The sequence below is a fragment of the Pangasianodon hypophthalmus genome, chromosome 17 (genome assembly GCF_027358585.1).
Source record: "Pangasianodon hypophthalmus isolate fPanHyp1 chromosome 17, fPanHyp1.pri, whole genome shotgun sequence".
Taxonomy (NCBI): Eukaryota; Metazoa; Chordata; class Actinopteri; order Siluriformes; family Pangasiidae; genus Pangasianodon; species Pangasianodon hypophthalmus.
In genome coordinates, this window is record NC_069726.1 from 14,781,428 (window position 1) to 14,808,990 (window position 27,563).

General features: G+C 36.0%; 2 protein-coding genes across 2 annotated transcripts; both read right to left on the reverse strand.

Annotated features, from left to right (window-relative positions):
* Nucleotides 1-2,394: 2,394 nt before the first annotated feature.
* On the reverse strand, nucleotides 2,395-23,882 carry hephl1b (hephaestin-like 1b). The gene is made up of 19 exons (XM_034312502.2): nucleotides 23,639-23,882; nucleotides 22,311-22,555; nucleotides 17,012-17,224; nucleotides 15,482-15,706; nucleotides 15,106-15,360; nucleotides 14,035-14,206; nucleotides 13,740-13,870; nucleotides 13,310-13,441; nucleotides 11,349-11,554; nucleotides 11,026-11,170; nucleotides 10,602-10,814; nucleotides 8,698-8,905; nucleotides 7,722-7,861; nucleotides 7,458-7,586; nucleotides 6,441-6,547; nucleotides 5,234-5,453; nucleotides 4,936-5,075; nucleotides 4,628-4,787; nucleotides 2,395-3,683 (listed from the first exon to the last, which is right to left on the reverse strand). Exons 1-19 carry the CDS (start codon nucleotides 23,809-23,811, stop codon nucleotides 3,610-3,612), a joined length of 3,288 nt encoding a protein of 1,095 aa, XP_034168393.2. The 5' UTR covers nucleotides 23,812-23,882; the 3' UTR covers nucleotides 2,395-3,609.
* Nucleotides 23,883-26,238: 2,356 nt separating this feature from the next.
* On the reverse strand, nucleotides 26,239-27,563 carry LOC128320991 (ferroxidase HEPHL1-like). Its single transcript, XM_053241483.1, has 3 exons — nucleotides 27,468-27,563; nucleotides 26,961-27,180; nucleotides 26,239-26,773 (listed from the first exon to the last, which is right to left on the reverse strand). Exons 1-3 carry the CDS (start codon nucleotides 27,561-27,563, stop codon nucleotides 26,634-26,636), a joined length of 456 nt encoding a protein of 151 aa, XP_053097458.1. The 3' UTR covers nucleotides 26,239-26,633.

Consider the following 27,563-nt stretch of genomic DNA (forward strand, 5'->3'; position numbering starts at 1 on the left):
GCAGTGATTCGATATTTGATTATACCACCTAATCTGCTACTATACGATAAGATTCTCAAGGTATTGATTCGATATTTGACAATACCACAGGATCTGCTACATTATGATGAGACTTCGATTCTTTAGGCAATGATTCGATATTTGATGATACTACTGAATGTGCTACAGTATGATACAATTTCAATTCATAAGACAACGATTCATCATTTTTATATTGAATGTGCTTTGATACTGTACAATACAATATGATTTACTAGCCTCGGTATGCCTCAAACTGATATGTGACCAACTTTGTTCAGAATCAGGGGTAGGCCTACTGTTAATTTGTGAATGATGATGTAGAGAAGGACTATCTTAACCCTTTTATACATAGTGTCCACATTCAATTTACGGCTATTTTTTATATTTTAGGAAAATATAAGATGCAGATTACCTAAATCACATTACTGTAAATGAACATAAACTTCTGTAGCTCTCTAGACTATCTGTTGTTCTCAATCTTTATTAGATTTGTACAAAAATGTAAAAATATATAACTAAGAAAATAATTAATGTAAAAAACATTTTTTTTTTCACTTGAAGTTTCATGCAAAAATCCTAAACTGTGTAAATGTACTATTCAGAAATGATATTTTCTAATATGTTTGTCTTCAACATTACATTTTTTGACCTGAATTTTAAACATTTTGGACATTCGAAGATTTTTTTTTAATTATTATTTCAGCATAATCTTTTAGCCTTTTTTTTAAAACTCACTTTTACCTTTTTTTTACACAATCAATTTACTTTATAATTTCCATAATATTTAGACAGAATCAAAATTCATAAATCATGCAATTTTAAGTGGAAATTAAAGAGAAAATTTTAAAGGGTCTGGATATACATATAAATAATTTATGCATGAAAGGGTTAAAGATTAGTTTTACAGGCAAATCTGCTTGCTAGCCTATTTACACATTGGTTTAAAAACATTTAATTATTTTATCACACCAGCTGTCTGTCCACTTCGATAATAATCGATTTATAATCTATTTCAATAGAAAGTAATTAATTTATGGTTGTTGCCTTTTCTTTCCAATCGTTGCATTTTAAATTGATGCATCAATCCAAATCATCTGATCATTACACCCACAGTTCCTACACCTGAGCCAGGTAATCATTCTTTATATGCTTCTTTATAGCACTCTTCAGCATTAGGGCGAGTTCAGATTTATTGCCTTTTGTGAAACACCTGATGGAAAATAGCCTACCTGTCAATATCCTATGACATTATCTTTTTCTGAAATCCCATGTAATAGTCTACCAATTACAGAAACAGAAATTCTTTCTTTGTTTTTCAAGACAAGGTAGTAAACAATCTATCATAATATAATATGTCTCATATTACCTGAATTCACCCTCCTCCCTGTTTTGTCACTGAGATATTAGATGTTACCACTCAGCTTTTTAGCCCACTGTAAGTAGTGAATCAACAAACTTAATCCACGTTGTTTGGTTTATTTAACAATATAATTTTGAAAGAAACAAATCAAAGTAAGTCATAATGGCACTGATACCCACAAGTGCCACTGTGTGGGGAGCTAGCACTACTGCAGGACTTGTGCTGGAAACAGGAAATAGACATTTAAGTATTACACAAAAGAATAGCATTATCACTATATTAAACTCTAAAAACTCTAAAAGATAGTTTGAATTTAGATATATTCAGAAAAATTGGGACAGTTTAACTTTCCTGCCTTTATTTTCTGGCCTGATAAGTGAAAGTCAAATCTAATATTACTAAGCCCTTACATTAGAACTGCTTGATAGAAATAACATTACTTAATTCAGGTAAAATCTTATAAGGGGGTGTGGTGATCCTAAAAATATGTAAGCTCTGACTATATAAACTTTCTTTTCCACATATTTATGATACATATATACATAATTTACAGTACACAGCATATATTGTATACGTAATGTACAAATATTCATTATTTAATTAATTTAGTAGTATTAGTATGATTTTAGATATTGATGTTGATGTTTATTTTCTACAACATAAAAATTACCTGTTGTTGTTGTCCTTATTATTGCTGTAAGAAACTAATTATAGAATGTCACTGAGACTAACATCCTAATATATAGTAATATTTACTTAGTATTAGAATATGCTGATGAAATTCTTTTGAAGATTTTTCTTGTTTTTGATCTTTTACTCATTGATGCCATGAATATGTATTATATTAAACATACACATATTTAAAAATATTTATCTTTCATTGAGGATGAAAGTACAGACCTACACCTACATAATGGTCTACACAATGAAATTATGTACCCCACATTACCAAACATCATTAAAAATGGTTCTCAGTAAGCCATGCTTCTTTAGAATGTGATAGAAGCATTTTCCTTCACATGTAGATCATCATCACTTTGAGGACTTCAGAAAAGGATCACATGTCAGAGTATTTAGTTTTATTAATGGCAAGAAATCTTAGACATTCCTATATATTCCCAATATATGGTAATTCACCCTACACCTGGCTGGTGACATCTGTTTTTTTTTTTTTTTTTTTTTTTTTTTGATGTACATCAAAAGAAAAGTTATTAATGCTATCAATGATTCAGAAAGGAAAGAGATTGCATATGGCATCAAGAACTACACAGAAGATACGTTTTTCTGCAAAAATAGAAAGTGAATTGAATTTTCTTTTTATTTTCATCTTGGAATGAATTATGCTGGTATAATCACTTGCAGTGAGACTTGGTATAATTTATAGCAAACACACATCTTACCCCGTGCTCTCTAAGATTTGTAAGTCATTGGAATGTCATGTTTTAGTTAAACAGATAAAACAGTTAAACCCTAAAGACGAATCAGAAAACTTAAAATCAATTAACTATGCATCTCTGTCTGGCAAAACCAAACAACTGAAAATACAAGACAGAGATAGAGAGTCTTCTTCATCCATCCTGATTGCTGAAGTGATTTAGAAGTGACTGAGGTTTAGATGTCTGGTCTGTCTGGCTTCTCTCATAAGTAGTTGCATGTATTTCTTTAGTTGTTCCTCTTCCTTTTCCTTGGCCTCTCCTCCTCTACCTTCTCCCTCTCTCTTTGGCCCCACTTCATATCATCAAACATTCCAAAGAGCTCACTTGAGTACTTTTTTATCTATGTATTCAGCATGCAATACTTTAGAAATACAGTATGTGTTAACATTAAAGCTTGCGCTTAATCCGTGATGACTGTTTCATTCGGCTTGCATTGTGCTGAGTGGAATGATGTGTATTGAATGATAATGAAAGGTTGAGTGTGCTTTTGGATTAAATGTGCTTACAGTAATGCAAAAGCGTTTAGGAGATCTGCAATTTGTGTAGCAGGTCAACTGCAAGTAAAGTTTTAACAAAAAAGTTTTTCTTTTGTTAACTGAAGAAAAGATTTATAAAATTGCTGTCAAGGTTTTGGAATTTCTGTGTAAGTGACTATATAACTAAGATTTTGGTTTATATCTTATTATCTCCCATTTATTATGTACCACCAAAATGGAATAGACATATATGTATTATTTTAAAGAAACCTATAACGTGTCTATAAAGTATCCATAAACTATACTTCAGGTAACATCACTTTAGTCCAAGGGTGGAGATAAAGGCCAAGATGGAGACTATGCCCAGGTGTTGAGTCACAGCACTGGCACCTAAAACACATATTCATATAAAACATAAAACAATTGTGCAATCTCTTCTAAACATTTTACAGGTTTTTTTACAGTTGCTAACAAGTTCAAAGCTGGCTTTCCCAGTACTCAGCTCTCTATGTGGACCATAACAAACTTTATGTCCCAACATGCAGCGCTGACTTCCCTTGCTAGAATATTAACACCTTCAGCTTTTTCTCAGCCAATCAGGGTAGCTATAAAAAGTTATGTTGCAATCACTTGTAAATAAACTCCCACACTAGTGTCTAACCTGGTCTAGATCTTGTCTTGTTACATGAACCAAACTGTATCATTTTATAGCTTATAACTTTTGGATGTTCTGGGTCTGAGGTCTACTTGAATGGGATGCCAGTCCATGCAACACAGTCACATACTTATTCACACCAAGGGGCAATTAATCTAATCCAATTCTCCTACTGGCATGTTTTCAGGCGATGGAAGGAATCCAGAGAACCCAGAGGAAACCCACACACACATGCTGCACAGACAATAACCTATGCTCTGGATCTAACCAGGGATCCTAGAATCTGTAATCTAACAATGCGACCCACTGTGAGTTCAGAAAGATTATAATCAAGTTTTGTGTGTGTGTGTGTGTGTGTGTGTGTGTGTGTGTGTGTGTGTTTTTAATGCATTCAGTCAAGATCTGCCCAAACGTTTCTGGAGCAACCAAGAGAAAATCAACAAATACAATGCAAAACAAACTAAAGGGAAAAAATGGACCACATCATCAATATCATATAGTGATCCTACCACAATGCCATCAGTTAATTAGTGATTTTTGGTTGTTGTGTGTTTGGTAGAAGAGAAATAGTGCTGGTGTTTTTTTTTTTATTAAAAAGTGTGGTCATGAAATTAACTGATGTGTCATTTGTGGGTTTCTGGATAGAGAGTAAAAAAAATTAAAAAAAAAAAAAAATCACCTGATCTCTTGATGGTGTAGGTGGTCTCCATGCCAGCTTGGATGTGGTCATCCAAATGGCAGTGCAGCAGCCATGTTCCCTCAGTCTCTGCCACTATCTCCAGTGTCTGAAATGTGCCTGGAAACAAGTCAAACACATCGCCCCGGTGGCGCAGGCCTGTCTGCTCCATGGAAGAGAATTAAAGAAAGAATTTGGTCAGTTACTTGGTTTAAAAAAGAAATATTTCTTTTTATGTTATTTATTAGCATCATGACTAGCATGACTAGCAAAAATCATGACTAGCATAACCTGTTGTGTTTCATTATCACCTTGTAGGTGAAGGTCTGACCATGTAGATGCACTGTGTGCAGATCCACTTCACTGCCCATCCCAAGCAGATACCAGTTTACTGTCTCTCCTTGCTGCATTTCCACTCCCTGAAGATTTCCATACACCTTGCCATTAATTGCTGAGAAATCAGGATGAATATTACAATACTGACTGGGGACCCACAATTTTGAGTATTTTAAAATAATTGTATAGATATAAAAGCTATAAAATGAACAACTATGGTAAATAGCTATGATACGTAGTCAAGAATATGAAGGTAAAGTGGTAAAGTCTCACCATGCATTCTATTACTCTCCTCAAAGTCTGCATTTCTGATCAAAGGGTGTGAGCTGTTGTAGTAGGTTTGAATGTTTTGATCCAAGTACCATGACTTATTCTCATCAAAGATAAAGAAAAGAAGAGCAAAGTCCCTATCAACATCCAGTCTTTGTCTTCCCTTGTTTAGCGTCCCTTTCCTGCAGATCACCAGGGGTCCAATTAGCCCACTGACTGTGTCCTAAAACCCAATACACCATCCAACAGCAAACATCAAACAAGTTGTCATACCATGTTCAGTTGATAATGTCAAAAATAGTCTATATAGTCAGGATGCAGTGTATCAGACATCAGATACTGTGTACTGTGTATCATCAGTAATGGTGTAATATACACTATATGGCCAAAAGTTTGTGGACACTTCACCATCACACTCATATTGTTCTTCCCCAAACTGTTGCCACAAAGTTGGAAGCACACGATTGTATAGGATGCCTTTGTAAGCTGTAGCAATACAATTTCCCTTCACTGGAACTAAGAGGCCCAAACATATTCCAGCATGACAGTGTACCTGTGCACAAAGTGAGGTCCTTTTGCCAAAGTTGGTGTGGAAGAACACCTTTGGGATTTCGCCATATAGTGTAATGAATGAATTAAAATGAATCAATGCTTTTCTGAAGACAGATGGATTCGCAAGCACAAACGAATTGTTTTTTCCTCACAAAACAAGCACCCATTCTGCATTGTTCAGGCTATGTGTGCCTCAAAATATGACAAAAATGTTTAGCTTCTGATGTCTGATGTTTAGCTTTCATTTCTTGTGTGATGAACAGATGCCTGTCACTAGCTTTTTAGAGATTTTCATCAGAATATTCACTCATTTAGTATTGAATCACATTGTAATGCCCATCATTACTCACTGCTGCCACTCTGTGAAGCATTACCACTATACTGCAGGTCTTATTCAGTAAATTAAAGAACAGTTTTCATTTAGATTTAATACCAGTGGAATTGCATCAACAAAACAATAATGCAGGTTCCATTCACAGTTATTAGTTAAACATAAATTGTTATTTGTTTTTCTAAAAGCCTATGTTATCATTAAGGTTTTGATCTCTAATCACCCATTTAGGCATCTTATGTGACTGATCGCTGCTAAAACATGGCACATAAATACAGTATAAAGAACAATATATGTAATTGATAATAAAATCAATGTTGAGATCACCTTAACGAAGTCCACGGTAGAGTAGTAAGTAAATGTGATGCAGTTTGGATCAGAGACTCCTGGGCCGGAACTCTCTGGAACAATCCACTGGTACATACTCATGTTTCCTGCAGTTAACGATTACATGCTTCTATTTAAAAATTCATTCTTTTCATTCAAATATCTTTTTATTATATCCAAAATTATATATTTCTCATTACTACCTTCACAGTTTAAATACAATTCACATTATTGTATTTAAAATTGAGACAATTTTTTAACTGCATGAAATTATATATATAGTCATCTCTATGTCATCTCATGGTCCTCTATGCATAATGACTCTCTCATGTTCACTCTCACCTGATTACTGATCACACACACCTGGACTCAATTACCATCACAGCTACGCTCACAGTTAAAAGGACACTCACACCATACAGACACTGCGATGTATACACTCTATGTCACTTAGTGCCAGTCGTTACTAAACCATTTGTTACGTTGTTCGTTTTCTCTGGTATTGACCTTGTTCTGATAATCAGTTTTTTCATCTTTCCTGCCCTAGTTAATGTTGTTTGTTCATCGCCTGACCCTTGCCTGTTTTCTGACTACGTCTTTGAATCACAGCTTTGTTCTGTTTGCCAACTTTATTAAAAGCATTGAGTACCTGCACTTGTGTCTTACTCTGAACTCTGACAGATGCATTACCATAACTACTGCTGCTTTTCCAAACAAAATATTTGAGTAATTGTCATTGTAATATTGCCTGAGATGTTTTACTAAATTGCATTAGTATAATTAACTAATGAAATAAAGACTCAGATTTTGGAATCTACTATATGTTTAAAGCCAGTATAAATACATAGTAAACCTTTAAGGATATTATATATACAATAATAAATCAATTATAAGCAACATATTATTATATTATTATATTATTTATTAAGCTATTCTGGCTTAACATAGCAAGACATTTAAAACTTATAAAGCAATGCTGTAGGTTCGGTTTGCAATATGAAGTTGAGGATTCCTCACCAGGCAACACAGGTGCTGGATTCTGAGGTGAGGTCTTCACTCCATGGGGATGGATAGAGTATGGACGACTAGCCTTATTAAGAAATGTAATATGAAGAACTTCACCGACCTCTGCCCTGATGATTGGACCTAACAAAATATGCCCACATATACACACACACACACACATAGAGTGACTGAGTTACAGATGACAGTCACACTATATGATAATTAACTAATAGCAACAAAAGCATTTAGAACAGTTAGAAAACCATATCACTGTACCCAGTATTTCCAGATGTTTCTCTGAAGACTGCCGCTGCTTTTTGGTCCTGAAGGTGGCATCAGTATACTCTCTATAAACCACTTTTTTATATTTGGAGCCAAGCCTGTTCACACCAGTCCCCACAAATACACTGCCTGGACTGAGAAGCAGAGTATCCATTACATATTGAATAAAGACTGCAACAATAACTGCAACAATATCTGGCATTATTAAAAATATCTATATATTTACTTCGTAAGGAAAACAGTTGTTTACGAAACTTAGTAATTTCTGAAGCAGAGAATGTGCAGTTTTTTAAAATTATTAAGTCCTTTTAGGTGAATTATTTTGAGTTTGCAAACTGGTCAAAATAGAATTATCACTGTAGCAGTTTTGTAATTACTTAATGAAATGGGAAGCTTAATCAAATCTTGGAAGGTTAAAGGCTTTTATAATTTCAGTTGAAAATACAGAGGCTTGCAGAAGTAGTTTAACCCCCTGAGAATTTATAAGATTTGTCTGAATAACAAATGATAAATATACAAATTGTTTTTGTCAGTATTTCTGTTGCAAACTCATTCAACAATCTTTGTGTCATTTGTAATCCAGATAGTTTTGATGACTTTTAAGGGGAATGAATACTTTTGCAAGGCACTGTATGTGTTTGTATTGTAACAGGTAAATGTTATTATGTCACAAAATACTTTCCATATCTGTCTTCCAATATGCAAATTCAAGCCATGGCATACCAATTTACTAGGAAAAGGAGACTGTCCATATCAGTTTCGGGGCACTTCCAACTTCCATAGTCATAGAATACGGATTTCTTGATAAAATGATAGTTGCATTTTCTGTTGCATAATGATATTCTGTGCTAAGTCAAGAATTTATTGTTCAGTGCAAAAGAAAGAAAGAAAGAAAGAAAGAAAAAGCATTTATGGGCTTCTAATTCTGTTTGTCTAGATACCTGAGTTTTATGTATGTGTTTGTGTATACCTATTCTCCTCTGTGGCATTGTAGTTCTCGAACTCCCAGGTGCGACTTGGTGAGTAGTCCCACTCTAGCTCTTCTGCAGAGATGTAGTAGTGCGCTGTGGGAGCAGAGGGAGGAGCAGACGAGTTCTGCCCACAATTCTTCACTCTGTACTGCTGCCTCATCCCTCCTATGAAATGCTCACTCACTTTGCAGCTCACTTCAAAAAGCCCTGTATTCACACACAACCAGACACACAAGTATATATAACATATGAGCCACTCACAGTTCAACAGGCCAGTAGGTTTAACTAATGCTCTTATACACACCAGTGAAGTACAGCTGAAAATCTAAAGACAGAAGAGGTGAGTGTCAATGATACTCTACACTTTAACATTAAAAGTGCTTTAGGGTGTTTTCATATAGTTCTTTTTAAACTATCCATATTCAGTCCTGTTAAAGTGAAATCTGAAAGGGAACTAGCTGCTAATAGCCTCAGTAAAAGCAGGCTCAAAAGGGTACTCAGTTCTCTTTCTGGAACTTTTAGCATTCATGAGGTCTCAGACCACTTGCTCACACCATGAGTCTTTTATCATAGTTTAACAGTGAATATGTGTAACACTGACTAGTGTCATTCAGAATGGTTGCTTTACATGATGCTATCATTTGGCTGAAATGATAAGATTTGGAGATCTGAAGAACAGAGCAGGCAAAACAGATTTGAAGTGAAATACCAGAAGGATTTTTGATGCTGATCCATCAAAATCAGCTCATGCTTCATGCCATAGAGCTACTGTTTAGTGGTTTGAGTAGAAAAAATACATGCATACACTACACATATTACACACATACTGTATATTAATAGAATTATACAGTAACTATTGTATCTGTGACTGACACAATAACATTATTACTGCTGCCTAACAACTTAAGCTCTATAGCATAATTGCCAGTGCCACAGTGGCTCTATTAGCTTATCTGTCATGCTGCTACCTAACATATTGTGGGAAAACATGACCCCATGGAAAGCCATTTGAGTTATTTTCTGTTAGGTAACAGAAAAGTGGAACTATGTATGTACAGCAGAACAAAGTTTTGTTTTTTTTTATCTGTAAAGCAAAATGTGAAGCAGAATTTATTGAATTTTGTTTTTTACAGAATTTTGCACATTTATTTATAAGCAAGCAGGGGATTTCATTCTGTAATTGGGTCCACACTGAAGCATCCCACAACCTATGGTGTTAGCATTTTCCCCTGACCTGTGGTTTATTTGTAGTGGTAAAAAAATAGATATTAAAGAAATATTTAAAAAGTGCAAAATTAAGAGTATACACACCATCTTATGCAGCCAAGATGGTTGGTTCCAACTGACCGCTCAATGTGCCACATCTTTTTATGAAATAATTTATAGTTGTCAGGTAGTAGTATATAATATTTCACGTTTTCACAATGCTTTTACGGCATCACGTTACAAAGCAATTAACAAAGCCACATCAGTTGCACTATTAGTCAATAATGCAAATTCACACTTTCATGCTTGTGAATTTTACACTGAATGTCTGACACAAAACAGGTGGTTCTGGTAAATTCCGTTGAACTGTTTGTAATTTTGCTTGAAATGAAAGTCATCTATTTATCTTCAGCAACAGCCTTATCCTGCTCAACTGAAGTATCACCTGGTGTATCTGGAGTTTATCTTGGGAAAACTGGGCACAAGGTGAGAATGCACCCTGCCAGACCATTACAGTGGTGCACACCTGCACACCTGTATGTATATACTCATTCACACCTATGTGCAATTTAGTGTATCCACCAATTGACTTATCAGCACCTGATTGCACAGTGGGAAGAAACTGGAGAACCTGGACAAATGATCATTTTTAAAGAAGAACACTCGTATAAACAAATGCACTAAAGGCATGACTGACCGGTTGTATCTGGTTGCATGGAAACCCTGACAGCTGTGTGTGGGAACACAGCAAGGGTGTCGCGGGTGATGCCGTCTCTGCGGAAGGTGTTTCCCTGGAAGTATATCCCATGCATATCCACGTTTGTGCCAAGTCCTAGGATGTGCCATCTGACCCGTTCCCCTTCACACATCTCCAGCCCTGGTAGATTCCCGTACATGTAGCCATTCACCGCTGCACCATACCAACCAAACACACAGATAAAACTAGCCAGCATGGAATATTATATATTATTATACTGTAATTAATGAAAAATAGTTTGTCTAAAAGAAATACAAATGTTGAATAACTCAAAATCTTTAAAAGTACCCAGATTTTCACAGTGAAAATGAAACTCAAAATTCAGTTGTATGAAATGAGTAAGTAATATGAGTGTGTATTCTACCATGCATCTTGTTGCTCTCCTGAAATTCTACATTCTCTGGGTCTGATTCATTTGTCCCATATATCTGAATGTTCATCTTCAGATACCAGCTCAAGTTTTCATCCATCAGAGAAAAGAGCAGGAAGAACTCTTTGTCCACATCCGTCTTAAGATATCAACAAATAATTAAGAATATGTTCAAATATGTCTTTTACATGAATTACACCTTATGAAGCCATAATCGATCAGTCCATCTAATCAAAATGTTTATATTCTTAAATGTTCATATACACATTGTTGTTTCCTTGGTATGCATATACAGAAAACTCTAGAGAAAATCATACCCGGATATTATTGGAGCTCAGTACACCTCTCTTACACACAAGCAGAGGTCCAAAGAGGCCAGAGTTGGTGTCTCTGATGGGGTCACTTGAGGAGAAGTACAGGTAAGAGATGCAGGCCTGGTCACTGTCAGATGGCCCCTCTCTCACATGCCATGTGTAGTTGAAGGAATCTCCTGGCTGCACGTGAGATCCATTTTTTTCTGTGTCTAAAAATCAAATATAAAAGATTCCAAATAAAATAAACCTGGAAATATCTATTTATCATTAGTTAAGATGATAGTTAAGATGCTGTGGCACTGTGCCACTGTGCCCTCAATTAGGACAGTTTTGTTGAATTCCATAAGAACAAATTCATAGGAATAGCTGCTGCTAACTCCGTTCTATCCTTCTTCGCTCTGTATGAGTTGACCAGTGCAAAATCTTATCAATCTGCAGTCAAGCTGTAATTTTGCACAGTTTGCCTTCATATATGTCTAGGTGAGCTTTGACTGTATTTTGTGATGTATGCTAATTTAGAGAGGTTACAAATACTTATGTAATTGTACTTCATTACTATTATAAAGTATGATTTAAAAAATGTCATAATTTACCTAATGGAATAAAAAAAATTCCACTTGTTTAACATTTGGTCTAATCTATATGAAAAACAGCTACCATTTTAATCAGTTGTGTTTCACAAATTAACTTTATTTATTAACTCTAAAATGTCCAATCACTGGCAGGTTGTCCACACGGGCAAAAATTCCCCATTCAGTTCATACATTTTAAATTATGCTGAAATACTAAGTACCTCTTTTTGAGTGAACAGCAATTTTTTTTTGTGTCACTATTTGACAGATGTAAGCTGGTGTTCCACTGATTTGATTGCATTTCTAGGTGTTGTGCAATTGTGGGACAGGGTGCACTTCCGTAGATGGGAACTGCAACAAGTGTTAATAGAGGCCCATAGGGGCAGGGGCAATTTCATTGTGGAAGAAGCAGCAGACAGAACAGTTAATGACAGAGATGCCACTTTGGGCTTGTTGAAAAATACTCCCACCAAGATCTTTCTTTATAGCAAAATCATCAGAATTATATCTAATAAATTTCCACAAAAAAGGCAAACTGAAATAGCATACAGTGTGTCTATGATCCAGAACCATTTCTACAGTAAAATACATATCAAATATTAGGAGAGGGAAAGAAGGATTATGGAGTGGATAATGTCTGTACATCAAAAATACATGTGAAAAACTTTGCCCATGAAAAGGCAGAGAAAAAGAAGAAACAAGTCTCCCTTTTCCAATTCCTGAACTTTTGGGTTAGTTTCAGGTTGTTTGTGCAGTTTCTGTGATGTAGTTGGGCTGACAATTTTGCTGAAACCTGTAATCCTTGGTTAATTATTATACCTCAAACACAGCTGAACAAAGGTATTATGTCTTATACCATTCAAAATCAAGCTGCTAGTCTGTATGCTGGATGAATGTATGTTTGTTGACTCTCAACTGCCTATTACAGGGTTACTTAAAAAAATTCACTAGATGGTAGTCTGCAGTATAAGGCATATGTCATTGCCTCTTGACTTTTCCGTTTGAGGTTATGTCCTTATTAATGCTGTCCTGCCCCAACAACATCTATGCTCATGAGCCAGGGCTACATCCAATCAAATTACATATATGGATACAGCAATCAGTAATTTTTGCACAGTGACTGCCTATTTGTTGCAGCACCACCCAACACACCACCTGTAGTCAGTTCATATTTAATAGAGACATAATTTTAATTTAAATCATTCAGTTTTCACTTTTAAGTACTAAGGCACATTAAAGGGGGAATACTTTTTAACCTTAACTTGAGTATATTTGTTACCAACTGCTTCTCATCTGAAATATAGGAAAAATATTAAATTACAGCAGCAAAATATAACTGGGCAGTAAAAGGAGAAGATGCTTGGTTGTGGTTCTGTACTGTTGCCTTCTTACCATCTTCATACTGAGCTCCCTCAAATGACTTTGCGTATTGGAGTCCATGGGACTGGATGCTGTAATTTCTATCAGCTTTGTTCAGAAATGTGACCTGTAAAATATCCCCCACCTCAGCTCTTAGTACAGGACCTGAGAAGGAAAAAAAAGCAAATCGTAAAGAATAGGACAATGCAAATATCAATGAAACAGAACATTACAAAATCTCCTTATTTGAATGATACTACGGTATCTGAATGATATATGGAAATATAACTATTGTATCTGTGACATTTAATATGCTTTGCAATGTAAATCATGATCTCTGGTTATAATCCCCATATTGTTCTGATATTAATGTTTTCATTCACATCATTCTTTATTCTCATACCTGGCTAAACTTTATATACCAAATACACAATCAATGTAAAATTTAAAAAGGGATGTCTACCTAGTATACCCAGGTGTGCATCCATGCTGATATTTTCTGTAAATGTTTCATCAGTGTAAGCTCTATAAACCACCTTTGTATATTCTCCACCGAGACGACCATTACCCTTCCCGAAATACAGCTCTGAATCACTAAGTAAAGTAAAAAAAGAACATAGATAGAGTATAGCATGTATCTTTGAAAAGAGGAAATTCTAGACAAAAACTGTAAACTGTCAACAGAAGTTTTAACACTATGATGATATAATGTCATTATAAAATAGAAACTAGGAACTGAAACTAGTGCCTCTCCATACCTCCCATTTTCAGTCAGTGAAATGTTAGTCAAACTGTTTATCCCCGATGGGGCGTAGTTCCACTGAACCAGCTCTGCTGCAATGAAGAACTTCCTCACTGTCCCATTCAGAGGAGTGACAGAGTTTGTCTCCCCAGCACACACTGAAACATTGAACAGTGCCTGCATACCATCTGCACACAAACAACATTACTCTCTCCAGCATGACACCACAGCTGGGTAGAAACTCAACACACACAGGTTTTCTGTGTTGTATAGCTTAATCCTGCATAGTGCACACAAAGATAAGCCAAATCTCAGGCATTTATTTTTTGAGGCAAAAAGTACATGCCTGTGGAAATTGCACAATGATGTTCCAGTCTTGGTATTTCTGTCATCTTGTGATGGTACTTACAAAATATACTGTATCCACAGAATGTACATACACAATATGGCAGAAATAATCGCCTAAAATACAAAACCGTTTTCAGAATAATAGTCTGCTTAACATATCCAACAGGGAATGTTTAAAGAATAAGAATTTTTAAAAAGTATAAATCAAATTTTGTTAACAATTTTTAAAGTATTTATTTGTATGTTTGTTTGCATTTTTTTAAATATATGTTTTACAATATTTATAATATTGTGTGTATATATATATATATAGTCAATATAAATAGCAATATTATTATTTGCATTTCCATTTATATATAACTAATGTTACATTAACTAATGTAACTAATCTCATTTGTTTGCAAATATTTTGCATCTACTCAGTTGCAATATTCAATCCACACACACCCCCACCACAAGTAGCCCTTGCACATTCTTCCCAACATCTCTGTTCTAACACTAGCAAGTTGTTTGTCCAAACTTCTGACATATTTGTTACAATTTATGCAATACGTCAGCTTTGTCAGACTAAGAGAGTCATGGGAAAACAAGGTCCACATAACAATGTGGAATTCTATTCATTTGGTAGATAAATTGTAAAATAGATGAACATTTCTTTCTTTTTTCAGTCAAAATGTATATTGTCCTATATACAGTATCTGGATCTTCACGTCATGCATCCTCAAAGCTGAAAGTGTACCTTGCATATGGCTGTTAACTTGACAGTTCAGTAGCCATCTTCCTACTGTTAAGGGCTCCATCTCTGCAGTCATGAAAGAGGCAGGAAACAGGCTGACACTGTCGACACGATGTCCGTGAATCAGCAACGTCTGCCCATGAAAATATGCCGAGTGGATGTCCACCTCATTGCCCATGCCCATAAAATGCCATGAAACTTTTTTATTCTGGCACAACTCAATCCCAGGAAGGTTCCCATACACATATCCATTAATAGCTATAAAAGAAGATGAAGACTGTTATACTATGGATAGTATTAGTTTTCAGAATTTCACCTCTCTTTATGGCATTCAGGAAAACTACCCCAAAGATTGGTATACAAAAAAAAAAACACTTACCATTCATATGGTTAGAGTGCTGGAAGTCTGGATCAGAGGGGTCGACAGCAGCTGGCTCCAAACAGAACGTTTGGATGTTTTCATCTAGGTACCAGCTCAGGTTTTCATTCACCACACTGAACAATAGGAGGAAGTCCTTATCAACATCTGTCCTTCGTACCTGAGAGTAGGTAACCCCTGAAAATACCTGGGAGTAGTTCACTTCGGAAACAGGCTGCAGGATTCCTGATTGGAACAGACCATGAGTATTAGGGGTGTAATTGAATAGGAATACATTATTTGGATTGAACAGAAAATGAATACAGATCCAAACAAAAGGCAAAGTATTCAAGGTTTTTTTTTTTGTTTTTTTTTTTGTGGATCCCACTGGACAAAACTAAAAAAATTGTGGAAGCACGAGATTTTTAATTTAATGTGCAGGTTTCAGCAAAATTCCCACCTCAGCTACTCCAAAACCACACAAAAGACATGAAACTAGCCCAAAATAATTGGGCATAGGAAAAGGTAGAAATTTTTTCCCTTTTTCTCAGTCCTTTCTGGGGAAAAATGTTAACAGTGGTGTAACGCTCCAAAAAAGTAATTAGTTTTTCAAGTACTGTAAAACTTGTGGGTTCGTTGCATGTTTATCCTCATTTCTAAATGATCATTCTCCAATGTTATTCAAAAATCATCTGGGTATTATAATGAAATGCCACTTGAAGGACCCCATGAAAACTAGTGTGTCCCAGTTTTACAATATATCCTGATAGTGTGGCCAGAGAACATTTCTGGTCTTTCTGGAACACAACAAAACTAAAACACAAAGTAAATCTGGTAAAGTGTTATTAGATGTTATTATTGTTGTCAACTGTAGCCTAAATAACAGTTTCTTGATTTGGGAAAGACATCACTGTTGTGAAACAGTTAGCTTGTTTACTCAGACATATTAGATAGAAGATACAAAGCTTGTCAGATAGTTCCATAGGGCATCTGGTTGAGAAGTAATGTTTAGCAAATTGCTGTTTGTTTGTGTGAATGAAGTGTCTTCTTGTTCCAGCGGCCCTGGGTTTTTCAGTGTTTCCTAGTGTTCCCAGGGCATAGTGCCATGGTTAATTAAAAAAAGCATACACTTTTTGGTGTAGATCATGTCTGCTTCTGATTTAAATCTGAATATGAAAAGAGATATAAATATTTTGAGCACAGATAATGGCATTGTGTTATACCCCTAATAGTATACATATGCCAAGGTCTTACTTAATGAGTAACGAATCCAGAGACACAAGCCAATATTCAGATTATTACCACTTGTCTATGGATATACATTGACTCAAGTGATCTTTTTAAATTTTATACCAATATGATATAAAAGTTATATTAAAATACTCAATTATTAGCAGAATAAACAGTATTTCCCAAAACAATCACACAAAAGCCCTTCACATGCTGGTATATCCGCCTGTTGGCAGGTGTGTACACATACTGTAAGTGAATGGAAAGAATGGATGGGTGTAATATGCAATAACACCATTGTTTGGTGGCTGATAGTTGTACCTTTCTTGCAAGTCAGCATGGCTCCTATGAGTCCAGAAGAGATGTCTCTGTAGGCAATCACATGTGAATGGTAAGCCCAAGTCAGACAGTTGGGATCTCCCTGACTGGGAGCAAACTCTGGCTTTACTGTCCATGTATAAGTATAAATTCCACCAGGAGGAACACCATCATCCTGTTTCTTTGCTCCAGAGGTCCCGTCTGGATATAGGGCTCCTAATACACAAAACATACCAATTAGTTCTAGCATTGCACATTGCTGTAAATATGGGATATCAGTGGTAAAGACAAATACTGAAGCTGAAGACTTTACTGACTGCCAGGTTGCTTGGGACAAGATTGAATCATTATTATTAGATATTAATCGAAGTGGATTAAACCAAACTTCAACGTAAAATTAAACTGAGGGTTATATCATATTTTATCCTAGAGTTTAATATCAAATATTTCCTTTATCATGTAAAAATAGTTCTAACAACAAAAAGGCAGTTTTAGTGGAAGACAGAGCTTGGGTAGGATGAGCGCTGGGATAACAGTGGCAAATGTATATGACTTGTACTCCTATAGTTTACATTCCTACACTACTTGTATCTCTGTAAAGGCAGCACTTAAAACATATAGCCCAGCAGTAATAAATAAAAGAGATTAGTGGCCTACTACTACTGCAAATCTAAGCCATGTGTTGACCCTTTTAAATGTTCTTACCTACCTGTCTAGAATCCTCAGAATTGGAAATTCTTGGAAATACTGCTTTATCTTATTCATAGAAACAAGCTTTGACTTTAAATGGATGGGCTGATAAAGTACATAAGCATTTTATATCAACAGAATTTCGTCAACAGAGTTTAATCTAAAGAATCCTGACTTTATGATTTTTTTTTTTTTTAGTTTACTTTTCAATGTTGCAGCTCTTGACCTGGGGAACGTTGATAAAGGAATGCTTTATAACACAATTTTGTTGTACAGTCACCATAAAGGCATAAATTGAATGTTTCAATATGGAGCAAGTGTACATATTTTATTTTATTTTCTTGAATTGTATTTTATTTTACTTCTTTTAATTACTTGTCTTGTTATGTTGGTTTCTCACACCATGGGTCTGGGGGAAACGAAATTTCAATCCTCTGTGTGTCCTGTACATATAGCAGAATTGACAATAAAGTTGACTTTGACTTGAGCGCACAGGCATATATATATATATATATATATATATATATATATATATATATATATATATATATATATAGTACTGTGCAAAAGTCTTAGGCACCCTAGTAAAGAAAGCAGCATATTATATAAGAGACCACTTTTCGGACAAAAAAAAAACATAATGAAGGCTGCTGGGTTTTGCTGCAAAAATAAGAAGCAAGTGTGACAGTCAAAGTTTCCAGAAGAACTGTGGCTGGTTCTGCAAGATGCTCAGCAAAACTTACAGCTAATTTCCTTATAAAACTGAATAAATTGTACATGAGACTACTATTTTTTTAAGCAAAGGATCGTCACACCAAATATTGACTTTACTTCATTTATTACTGTTTACTGCTCTTATAGTATTTTTTTAATGTAGAAACATTTAATTTCATTATTTTTGAAGGCATCTTTGCTCTACAGCATTTCTTTGCATGTGCCTAAGACTTTTGCACAGTACTGTATACAAATATGGAAACTCAGTCAGTGATCTCCATTTATGTCCAGGAAAATAAGATCCCATCTCTTATTCCCATTAACGATATTGTACTTCGGAACTATTTTTTTAATCAGAAATATTTTTATAGTTTCTATGGCCAGCCATCCAGATGTTGAAATCCCTGCTATATTTTTCTTCCCATTGTTCTGCCGTTTCACATACCAAGAGGTGTGGCCACGTATATATATATATATATATATATATATATATATATATATATATATATATATATATATATGTATAAGCCATAACATTAAAAGCAGCTGCCTAATATTGTTTAGGTGTGCTGTGGTATCTTGGTATCTGGCACCAAGACCTTAGCAGCAGATCCTCTAAGTCCTGTAAGTTGCGAGGTGGGCCTCCATGGACATCGCACTTGTTTGTTTACCACATTTGGAGGCCAAGTCAACAACTTGAACTCTTTGTCATGGTCCTCAAACCATTCCTGAACAATTTTTGCAGTGTGGCAGGGCGCATTATCCTGCTGAAACAGGCCACTGCCATTAGGGAATACCATTGCTATGAAGGGGTGTACTTGGTCTGCAACAATGTTTAGGTAGGTGGTACACATCAAAGTCAATTGCTGAAGAATAGAAAGGCTCCTGGAATGGATCAAGTCATGGTTGAAGTGCTCAAGGCTGGAGGAGACATCCTACTGAATCAACTCTGCATGCTCCTGCAACTGATCTGGTGTTTGGAATGCATTCCATCAACATGGAAGAAGGCTGTCATCATGTCAGCTTTGAAGAAAGACGATAGTCGAGAATGCAAGAACTACTGTGGCATCAGCCTTTTCTTCATTGATATTTTGAGACTGGTTAACTAATGAGACTGATTAAATAAATTTACAATGAAGCATCTATATTGCAGGTATATACCTTTCATTTCTAGAGCTTCCTCTATAATGAGACCCATTTACCCTACAATAGAATGACAAAGCAGATGTAGGTAGGTAAAAATAGGTTTTAATAATACTGCATGTCTTTGTGTGTACAGTAATTACTTTTTCTGTGCTTTTTTTTTTTTGCTTGTTTGTGGTACGGATTTCACTGGCTCTGTGTCTTGCAGTGGCTGCTTTGACAGCGTCACAATTTAGATAGATAGATAGATCCTAAGACTGGTTCAATGCAAAATAGTGTCCCAGCACAGCGAAGAGCTATTGTATGGTGTGTTCGCTGTTCGTACAAACGATCTCCTGGACATTAAGGTATCTGTCGGTTTCAACCAGCTCAACATCTGGACCCATGATGGTAATGGGGCTGGTTGTAGTCCTCTTCCTCCTGTAATTCACCACCATCTCCTTGGTCTTGGCCACATTGAGGAACAGATAGTTCTTCCCACACCACTCCACAAAGTTGTTGACCAGGTCCCTGTACTCCTATTCCTGTCCATCCCTGATGCACCCGACCACCACAGAGTCATCAGAAAATTTCTGAAAGTGGCAAAGATCTGACCTATACTGAAAGTCTGCACTGTACAGGGTGAAGAGGAAGGGAGAGAGCACAGTTCCCTGTGGCGCTCCAGTGCTGCTCAACAGGCGCTCAGACAGGCAGTTTCCCAGCCGTACAACCTGGGCTCTGTCCAACAGGTAGTCAGTGACCCAGGAGTCCATCTGCATTTTTCTCGTCTTTTTTCTCAGCAGGAGAGGTTGGATGGTGTTAATTGTGCTTGAGAAATCAAAGAAAGTGATTCTCACTGTGGTGGTGTTGTAGTCCAGATTGGAGTGAGCCTTTTTCCAGTAGATATATGACTGTTCTGTCCATGCCTACCTGTGGCTGGTAGGCAAACTGCAGGGGATCCAGGAAAGAGCTGACCTGAGGTCTGAGATGGAACAGCTTTAGTATCTCCAGGACCTTCATTACATTTGATGTGAGGGCTACTTGTCTACAATCATTCAGGGAGGAGGGAGTTGATGTCTTCAGACAGGAACTAGGCAGGATATTTTCCACAGCTCTGGCACCTCCTGTTGAAGACTCAGGTTGAAGAGGTGCTGGAGGATCCCACACAGCTAGTTGGTGCAAACTTTCAGAACCCTGGGACAGATTCTGTCAGGTCCTGCAGCTTTCCCAAGTTTCAGCTTCTCCAAGGGGGGTGAGGGGGGGGGGGGTATTGGAGTTGTGATTCCCTTGAGGATGGCTGTTAGGTGGGGGGTAATTGGGGAAGGTAGAATTGTGAGTCTTATGAAGAAGACTGTGGAATGAAAGGAGGTGAACAGTTGTGAGATGAGAAGGGGAGAATTGGTGTAGATGACAGGGAGGGAAAAAATGTTTGATCTTGGGTGGAGTTGGGGAACAGTGGTGGTGAGAGAGTAGAGGAGATATTGGGGAGGGTGTTGTGCTGAAGAACAAATTCAGCTTGTTATTGCTTTATAGAGTTCCCCCATGGTTGTTCTTTCGCTTTGAAGCCGGTGACCTGCTTCATGCCAGCCCACACTTCCTTTGCATTGTTCTGCTGAAGCCTACCTTCCAGTTTCCTCCTGTAGGCTTCTTTGTTCTCCCTCAGTCTCACCTTCAACGCCTTCTGCACCCTCCTCATTGGTTCCTTGATCATTGGTTCCCAATCATTGTTTTGAGCTCGTCCTTCTTATTGCCAAGAGACCTAATGTTTCCCGTGATGATGTAGGGAATGAAAGGCTTGTAGCATCTCTTCTTTGCCTTTGTTTTGGATCCAGCTCTGTATCCTCTGTACGGTCTCAGCAGTTCTTCAGAAATATTAAACCGCATTCCAGAGAGTGGCGCAGATCTTTGGAGCATCAGCAAATGATCGCATGTGTACAGTGACACTTTCCCTGTGGTTCTCCATTCTGAGCATATAGTGCATAATAAATAAAAACTATGTGAATAAACAGACTGCAACTTAGAAATAAGAAAATGAAGAGCTGAAGAAACGAAAAGTGACATATGTAAGTAGAAAAACCTAATATAGGTAATATAGGTAAGATATAACGTCTCTCAAGACAGAAGCTGCTGTAATCAGCTGCCACTAGCATTGCACCATCTTGAAACTAGATGTTTTTGCATATAAATGCTATGATACTTCATGGTCTCATCAGTCTCAAGGAAATCAATTTTGCCAAAGTAGGATGTTGGCTCATTATCAGGCTGGTTCAGTTCAACGTCCCATTGTCCAAAGGAGCAACAATGGCACTAACTGAGCTCCAACTTTATGGTAATATGACTTCCCCCATATTAGGTGTCAGTGCAGTAATGGAAAAAAAAATTACTGACTTAGAGACAATAAAAGATAAAGAAAATGCCTAGTCATTTTCAAGACCTTATCGTGTCTAGTCTAGATCATTTGAGTAAACTGAAGAAACAGGATGTCCTACATAGAAGATAATGACTGCATTATGACGCAAAGTGTCTTTCATGATTTTTCACTTTACCGCAACCCTGTTTCTTCAAGGGGAAGGGGTTTTGTTTTCGAGTACAAAACCAAACCAGTTAGTGCTGTTGGCCCTGAAGCATTATATGAGAGATGAAGCTGATCTACTGAATAAATGTTTCAGTATATTGACAAAGCCTTCATTCTGCTTTATTGCAGTTCAGTTTTAAAACTACATATTTTTAATGTATATTCAATGTGTTTTAAAAGGATTATGCAGACATATTTTACCCTCTGAGTCTTTCTCATAGTGGACTCCGTGTGTGTGAATTGAATAGCTTCTGGAGGCAAAGTTCTTCAGGTGGATCACTATGACATCTTCAACCTCTGCCCGAATCACAGGCCCCAGGTAACCCAGCCAAGCGGGTTTGAGGATCTCCTGTGTGTATGTTGAATCCGTGTACTGCCTGTATATGGCTTTCTTATACACATGGCCAATCCGATGGGGACCTTGAAGCAGGAACAGGGATGCATGTCTAGAACACAATGAACAGCACAATGGTTTCTAATACTGGTACGTTATTTTATTTTCCCCATATAATAAGCATGAAAGAGTGAAAGTAAAGTAAATGTAAAGTAAATGTGAAAGTAAATGTGGTTTATATGATTCTATGTGTTCTTGTCCTGTGTACTGTTACATATTTGACTTATATACATTAATAAGTCACTTATAAATATTTTGGGGCAAGAGAACTGGTAATCATGTCTACATATGTACTACATTAGCCTGCATTGAAGTGAAGGCTCAATGAACAACTGCATTGAGTTGTTCATTTGAAAGGGAACATAACAATGAATTGTGCACCTGAAACTGTGGTTATGCATTTTAAATGGTGGTTAAGTGGATATATCTATTTTAAATGGTCTTTAAAATGCATCTTTTTTTCTGAAATGGATTGCAAACTGATTATAGGAATAGAATCCAAGGGTGAAAAATACTTGAAATTGTATTCCATTACTATGCTGCATGTAAGTATTATTTTGAGGGTATTCATACTTTACTTTAGTGTTATTGAAATGGAATAATTAAGTACTAATTACATTTCCAAGAAACCTTTTTTTTTTACTCCTTACATTTTATTATTTTATTTAGACCTTCAAATCTCTAAGGTCTTTTCTTCTCTCATCTGGTCAATGACAGTATGCTTAGGAGTAACATTTTAACTTTCACATGACTGCATTTTTTTTTGTTTTTTGTGTTAATCTTACCTAATTAAAATATTTTCACTTTTATTTAGGTAAGATTAACACATCATCTCTCAGCTACTTTCCCTTAAGTAGGGGATAATTTCTCAGTACTTGCTAAATACCCTACTTCCTTTTAGCTTTTAAGGATACTAAGAATCTTAAATGTGCAAATTAATTTTTTTGGGGAAAAAATACAAATAAGTTTCATACTATTCAATAACATATTGCCTTTTCAGTTATATCACATAGCACCTTATCTCAGTGTTTGTTTTTGGTAGGGCTGTGTGATATAATGATAGAATATCGATATATTGAGCCAAACATGACATAATAAAATATCACAAAATAAATGACAAAATATTGAAACTCACTCATCCTGAGTAGCTGGTTTCCCAGTGATGTGATTATAACTGCCTGGTGCATAATCCCAGTTCTCTTCTCTTATCCCGATAAAGAAAGTCCGTGTGATGCCTTCATTTTGTCCAATGAGAGTGCAAAAACTGATTACACTAAATAAACCCCACTGATTTATATGAAAGTCCATAGTGTGGACTGCAGCGTGCCAGCTGTGAGGTGCACTGAAAGGTAAGAATGCTGAGCGGGGTGACAGATGAATACAGAGTTCAGCCTATGTGAAACGTGAACCATCCCTAAAGTATGAGGAACTGCGCTTCCCAGCACAGCAAGCACAGACCAATAAGAGAGACCATTCACTCACTATGGACAATTCAGAGATGTCAGTCAGCCTACAACGCATGTCTTTGGACTGGGGGAGGAAACCGGAGTACCTGGAGGAAACCCCCAAAGCAAGGGGACAACCTGTAAACTCACCACACACAGGGCACATATATATATATATATATATATATATATATATATATATATATATATATATATATATATGTATGTATGTATGTATATATGTGTGTGTATATATATATATATATATATATATATATATATATATATATATATATATATATATGTATGTATGTATGTGTGTGTATATATATATATATATATATATATATATATATATATATATATATATATATATATATATATATATAAGGTGTTCTACAGTGGCCAAGTCTCTGAATTGTCCTGATCTGAATTCCTCTGACAATTGCAGTCAACAAACAACATCCAAACAACCTGAAGAACCTGGATTCAAATCACTCCCAAAAAAATAAATATAATGCTGATAAATAATGACTTTACCATTTTTTGAAATTTTCTTTAAGAATGTATTAGTTTGCAATTAAAATACTGGCTGGAACAATTTGCATGTCATTTGTAATCCAGACAAATCTGACTTTTATGGGGATTGAACACTTTTGAAAGGCACTGCATCTCTAAAGACCAATTTTCAAATGAGTTTTAAAGCCTGCAAGCTCAGAGTTTGGATGTTAAGTTGGTAGCAGTTAGCCATGTTAGCCAACAAATTATATATTGAAGTAACTCGGCACCTTAAAACTAAATATAGACAATGAAAAAAATGGCCTTACTGAATGTTCTGGGTCAGAGGTATGAATTGCACCTAGTATGTAGGAATATCATCTAATAGATTGCTATACCACAAATCCCAAACTGGCCCATACAATACAGAGTGTCTAATTTCATTTTTGAGTAACATGTATGAAAGAAACCAGGTAAGCAAACATGCAGATTATTTTCTATTCAACAAGAAGGTATTTCATGCAGTGATAGAGTCATAAACTCATTTTCAGTCCACTTCAAAAGGGAGTCACTTTTCCGCCTACGTGTAATGAATAACACACAAAAGACAGTGTGGTTATACCATCCCAAAGTGGATTATTTTCATATAACAGCACATCTGTTGTTATTCCACTTATACCACAGTGATTCGCCAATGATTACAATGTTTAATTTATTAATAAACATTTTAACACATTTTAACAGTTTATAGTCAGATTTAATTAACTTAATTTAAAATAAATTAATAAATAAATTTTAAAAATAAATTAACGGGACAAGTTAGTTCCTGTTATATCAACATCACAGTTGTTCCTTCACCAGCATTTACTTTTCTCTCTCTCTCAAAAACTGCAGCTTGTCATTTTAGAGAAGAACCAGATTCTCCAAAAAACATGTGGGAAACTTTGCAGCTGACACTGGAGACTCCTTCCATAGATGTTAACTAAACATCTCCTAACAAAAATAATTTAAAAAAAAACAACCAACACATTTTTTTATTTGTTTATTATTACTTTTAGATTATGTGGAGCACCAACAATACAAGTTCCTATGTATGAGCTGTTACTGTAGAAAAAACATCATAGTAGAACAAGCACATTAAAGGTGCAATGGTTAATATTTTTAATTTCTTACTAGTACAAATAATGTGACAAAATATCTAGAAATGATTAAAAAAATAATAATAATAATGGTTTAAGCCATGGCCCCATCACAAGTGTAAAAAAAAAAAAACGAAAAAAAAAAAAACACAGTTTGGAGACTCGCTTTCAGGTACCAATTCATCATCTCTCCATCTCAGCCAGTGCAGACAGGTTTCTGTCCTGTGAGCAAAAACATCACTCTGCGCTTTTACAAAAAATACCTTAATGACACGACACACAGTGAACCCAGAATAAACACCAGCAGAGCTTTTCTAAAAAAAAATAATAATAATTTTATTACAAAGAAAATAGAACAGCAAACCCACTTGAGAATATCTGCAAAAATCATTCTGAGCCAAATTCTGCATGTTTAGACAGTTAAGAAAACAACAAAAAAACTTACTTTATACATCAGTTATTTAGTTAGTTAGTTAGTTCTCTGTGTTTGCTACATAAAATTCTAATTCTAGCAATAGGTCATTACATTGAAACCATTACTACACTTACTACGGACTATCGGTCAGTCACTCTATGCAGCTGTGGCTTCTTAAATGTAGCAATATATAGTATATTGTACAACAACTGTATGTATTTTTGGTCATTGTGTCCTGATTCACACTCTTGGTAGAAGAGAAGTGCTGGTGTTTTGATTAAAAGAAAGTATTTTGAGATATGATTGTGATGTTTTGGTAGTAAAGTAAAAAAAAAATTACCTGACTTGGAGTTTCTAATGCTTTTGATGGTGTAGGTGGTCTCCATGCCAGCTTGGATGTGGTTATCCACATGGCAGTGCAGCAGCCATGTTCCCTCAGTCTCTGCCACTATCTCCAGTGTCTGAAATGTGCCTGGAAACAAGTCAAACACATCGGCCTGGTGGCGCAGGCTTGTCTGCTCCATGGAAGAGAATTAAAGAAATAAAACCTTAGAAACTTTGTTTATAGTTGGTTCACTTTTGGTTAAAGAAATAAAAATTAATATGTTTCATTAGCATGCTAAAGAATCCCGACTAGCATAATCTGGTCTGGCCATATAGATGCACTGTGTGCAGATCCACTTCACTGCCCATCCCAAGCAGATACCAGTTTACTGTCTCTCCTTGCTGCATTTCCACTCCCTGAAGGTTTCCATACACCTTGCCATTAATTGCTGAAAAGAGCAGGAGGAATAGTATGAGGAATGAGCACAGAACTCACTGGATATACCGATTAGGGACCCACAATATTAGATATTTTAAAATAATTTTTGAGGTATATAAAGATATAAAATAAACACCTGTGGTCTGGGTCATTTGGTAAGTAGTCAAGAATATGAAGGTAAAGTGGTAAAGTCTCACCATGCATTTTATTGCTCTCCTCAAAGTCTTCATTTCTGATCAAAGGGTGTGAGCTGTTGTAGTAGGTTTGAATGTTTTGCTCCAGGTACCATGACTTATTCTCATCAAAGATAAAGAAAAGAAGAGCACACTCCTTATCAATATCCAGTCTTTGTCTTCTCCAGTTTAGCGTCCCTTTCCCGCAGATCACCAGGGGTCCAATTAGCCCACTGACTGTGTCCTAAATATTCAATTCAACAACAAACATCAATTTGTTCAGCAACTATATTACAAACTAACAAACAGGGAATGGTTGGATTGTGGACATCTGATGGACTGACTGGATTGTGAACTTCTGTTTTAGATAACAAAGTGTGCAGCCATTTATCATTTTAAGAAGTAGCTGTTTTTTTCCCTATGACATGCTAACTTGTTTAGCTAGATATCGAATCTGAATTTCCTCAGAACACCTTGCATTCTGAATATTAATCTAAAAATGAATCATTGAACATGGAATATAAAGAGCACCTTAATGAAGTTCACAGCAGAGTAGTAAACAAATGTGATGCAGTTTGGATCAGAGACTCCTGGGCCGGAACTGTCTGGAACAATCCACCGGTACAT

Bases quoted from the DNA above. Each gene is read 5' to 3' on its own strand.
- hephl1b (XM_034312502.2), bottom strand. From the start codon at position 23,811: ATGGACTTTCATATAAATCAGTGGGGTTTATTTAGTGTAATCAGTTTT. The intron at 11,555-13,309 runs GTAAGAAGGCAA...TTTGATTTTTAG, and splicing joins GGGAGCTCAGTATGAAGATG to ACACAGAAAAAAATGGATCT. The intron at 3,684-4,627 runs GTGATTTTTTTT...TATGTGTTTTAG, and splicing joins CTACACCATCAAGAGATCAG to GTGCCAGTGCTGTGACTCAA.
- LOC128320991 (XM_053241483.1), bottom strand. From the start codon at position 27,563: ATGTACCGGTGGATTGTTCCAGACAGTTCCGGCCCAGGAGTCTCTGAT. The intron at 27,181-27,467 runs GTGCTCTTTATA...TTGAATATTTAG, and splicing joins CTGCTGTGAACTTCATTAAG to GACACAGTCAGTGGGCTAAT. The intron at 26,774-26,960 runs GTGAGACTTTAC...TGCTCTTTTCAG, and splicing joins GGAGAGCAATAAAATGCATG to CAATTAATGGCAAGGTGTAT.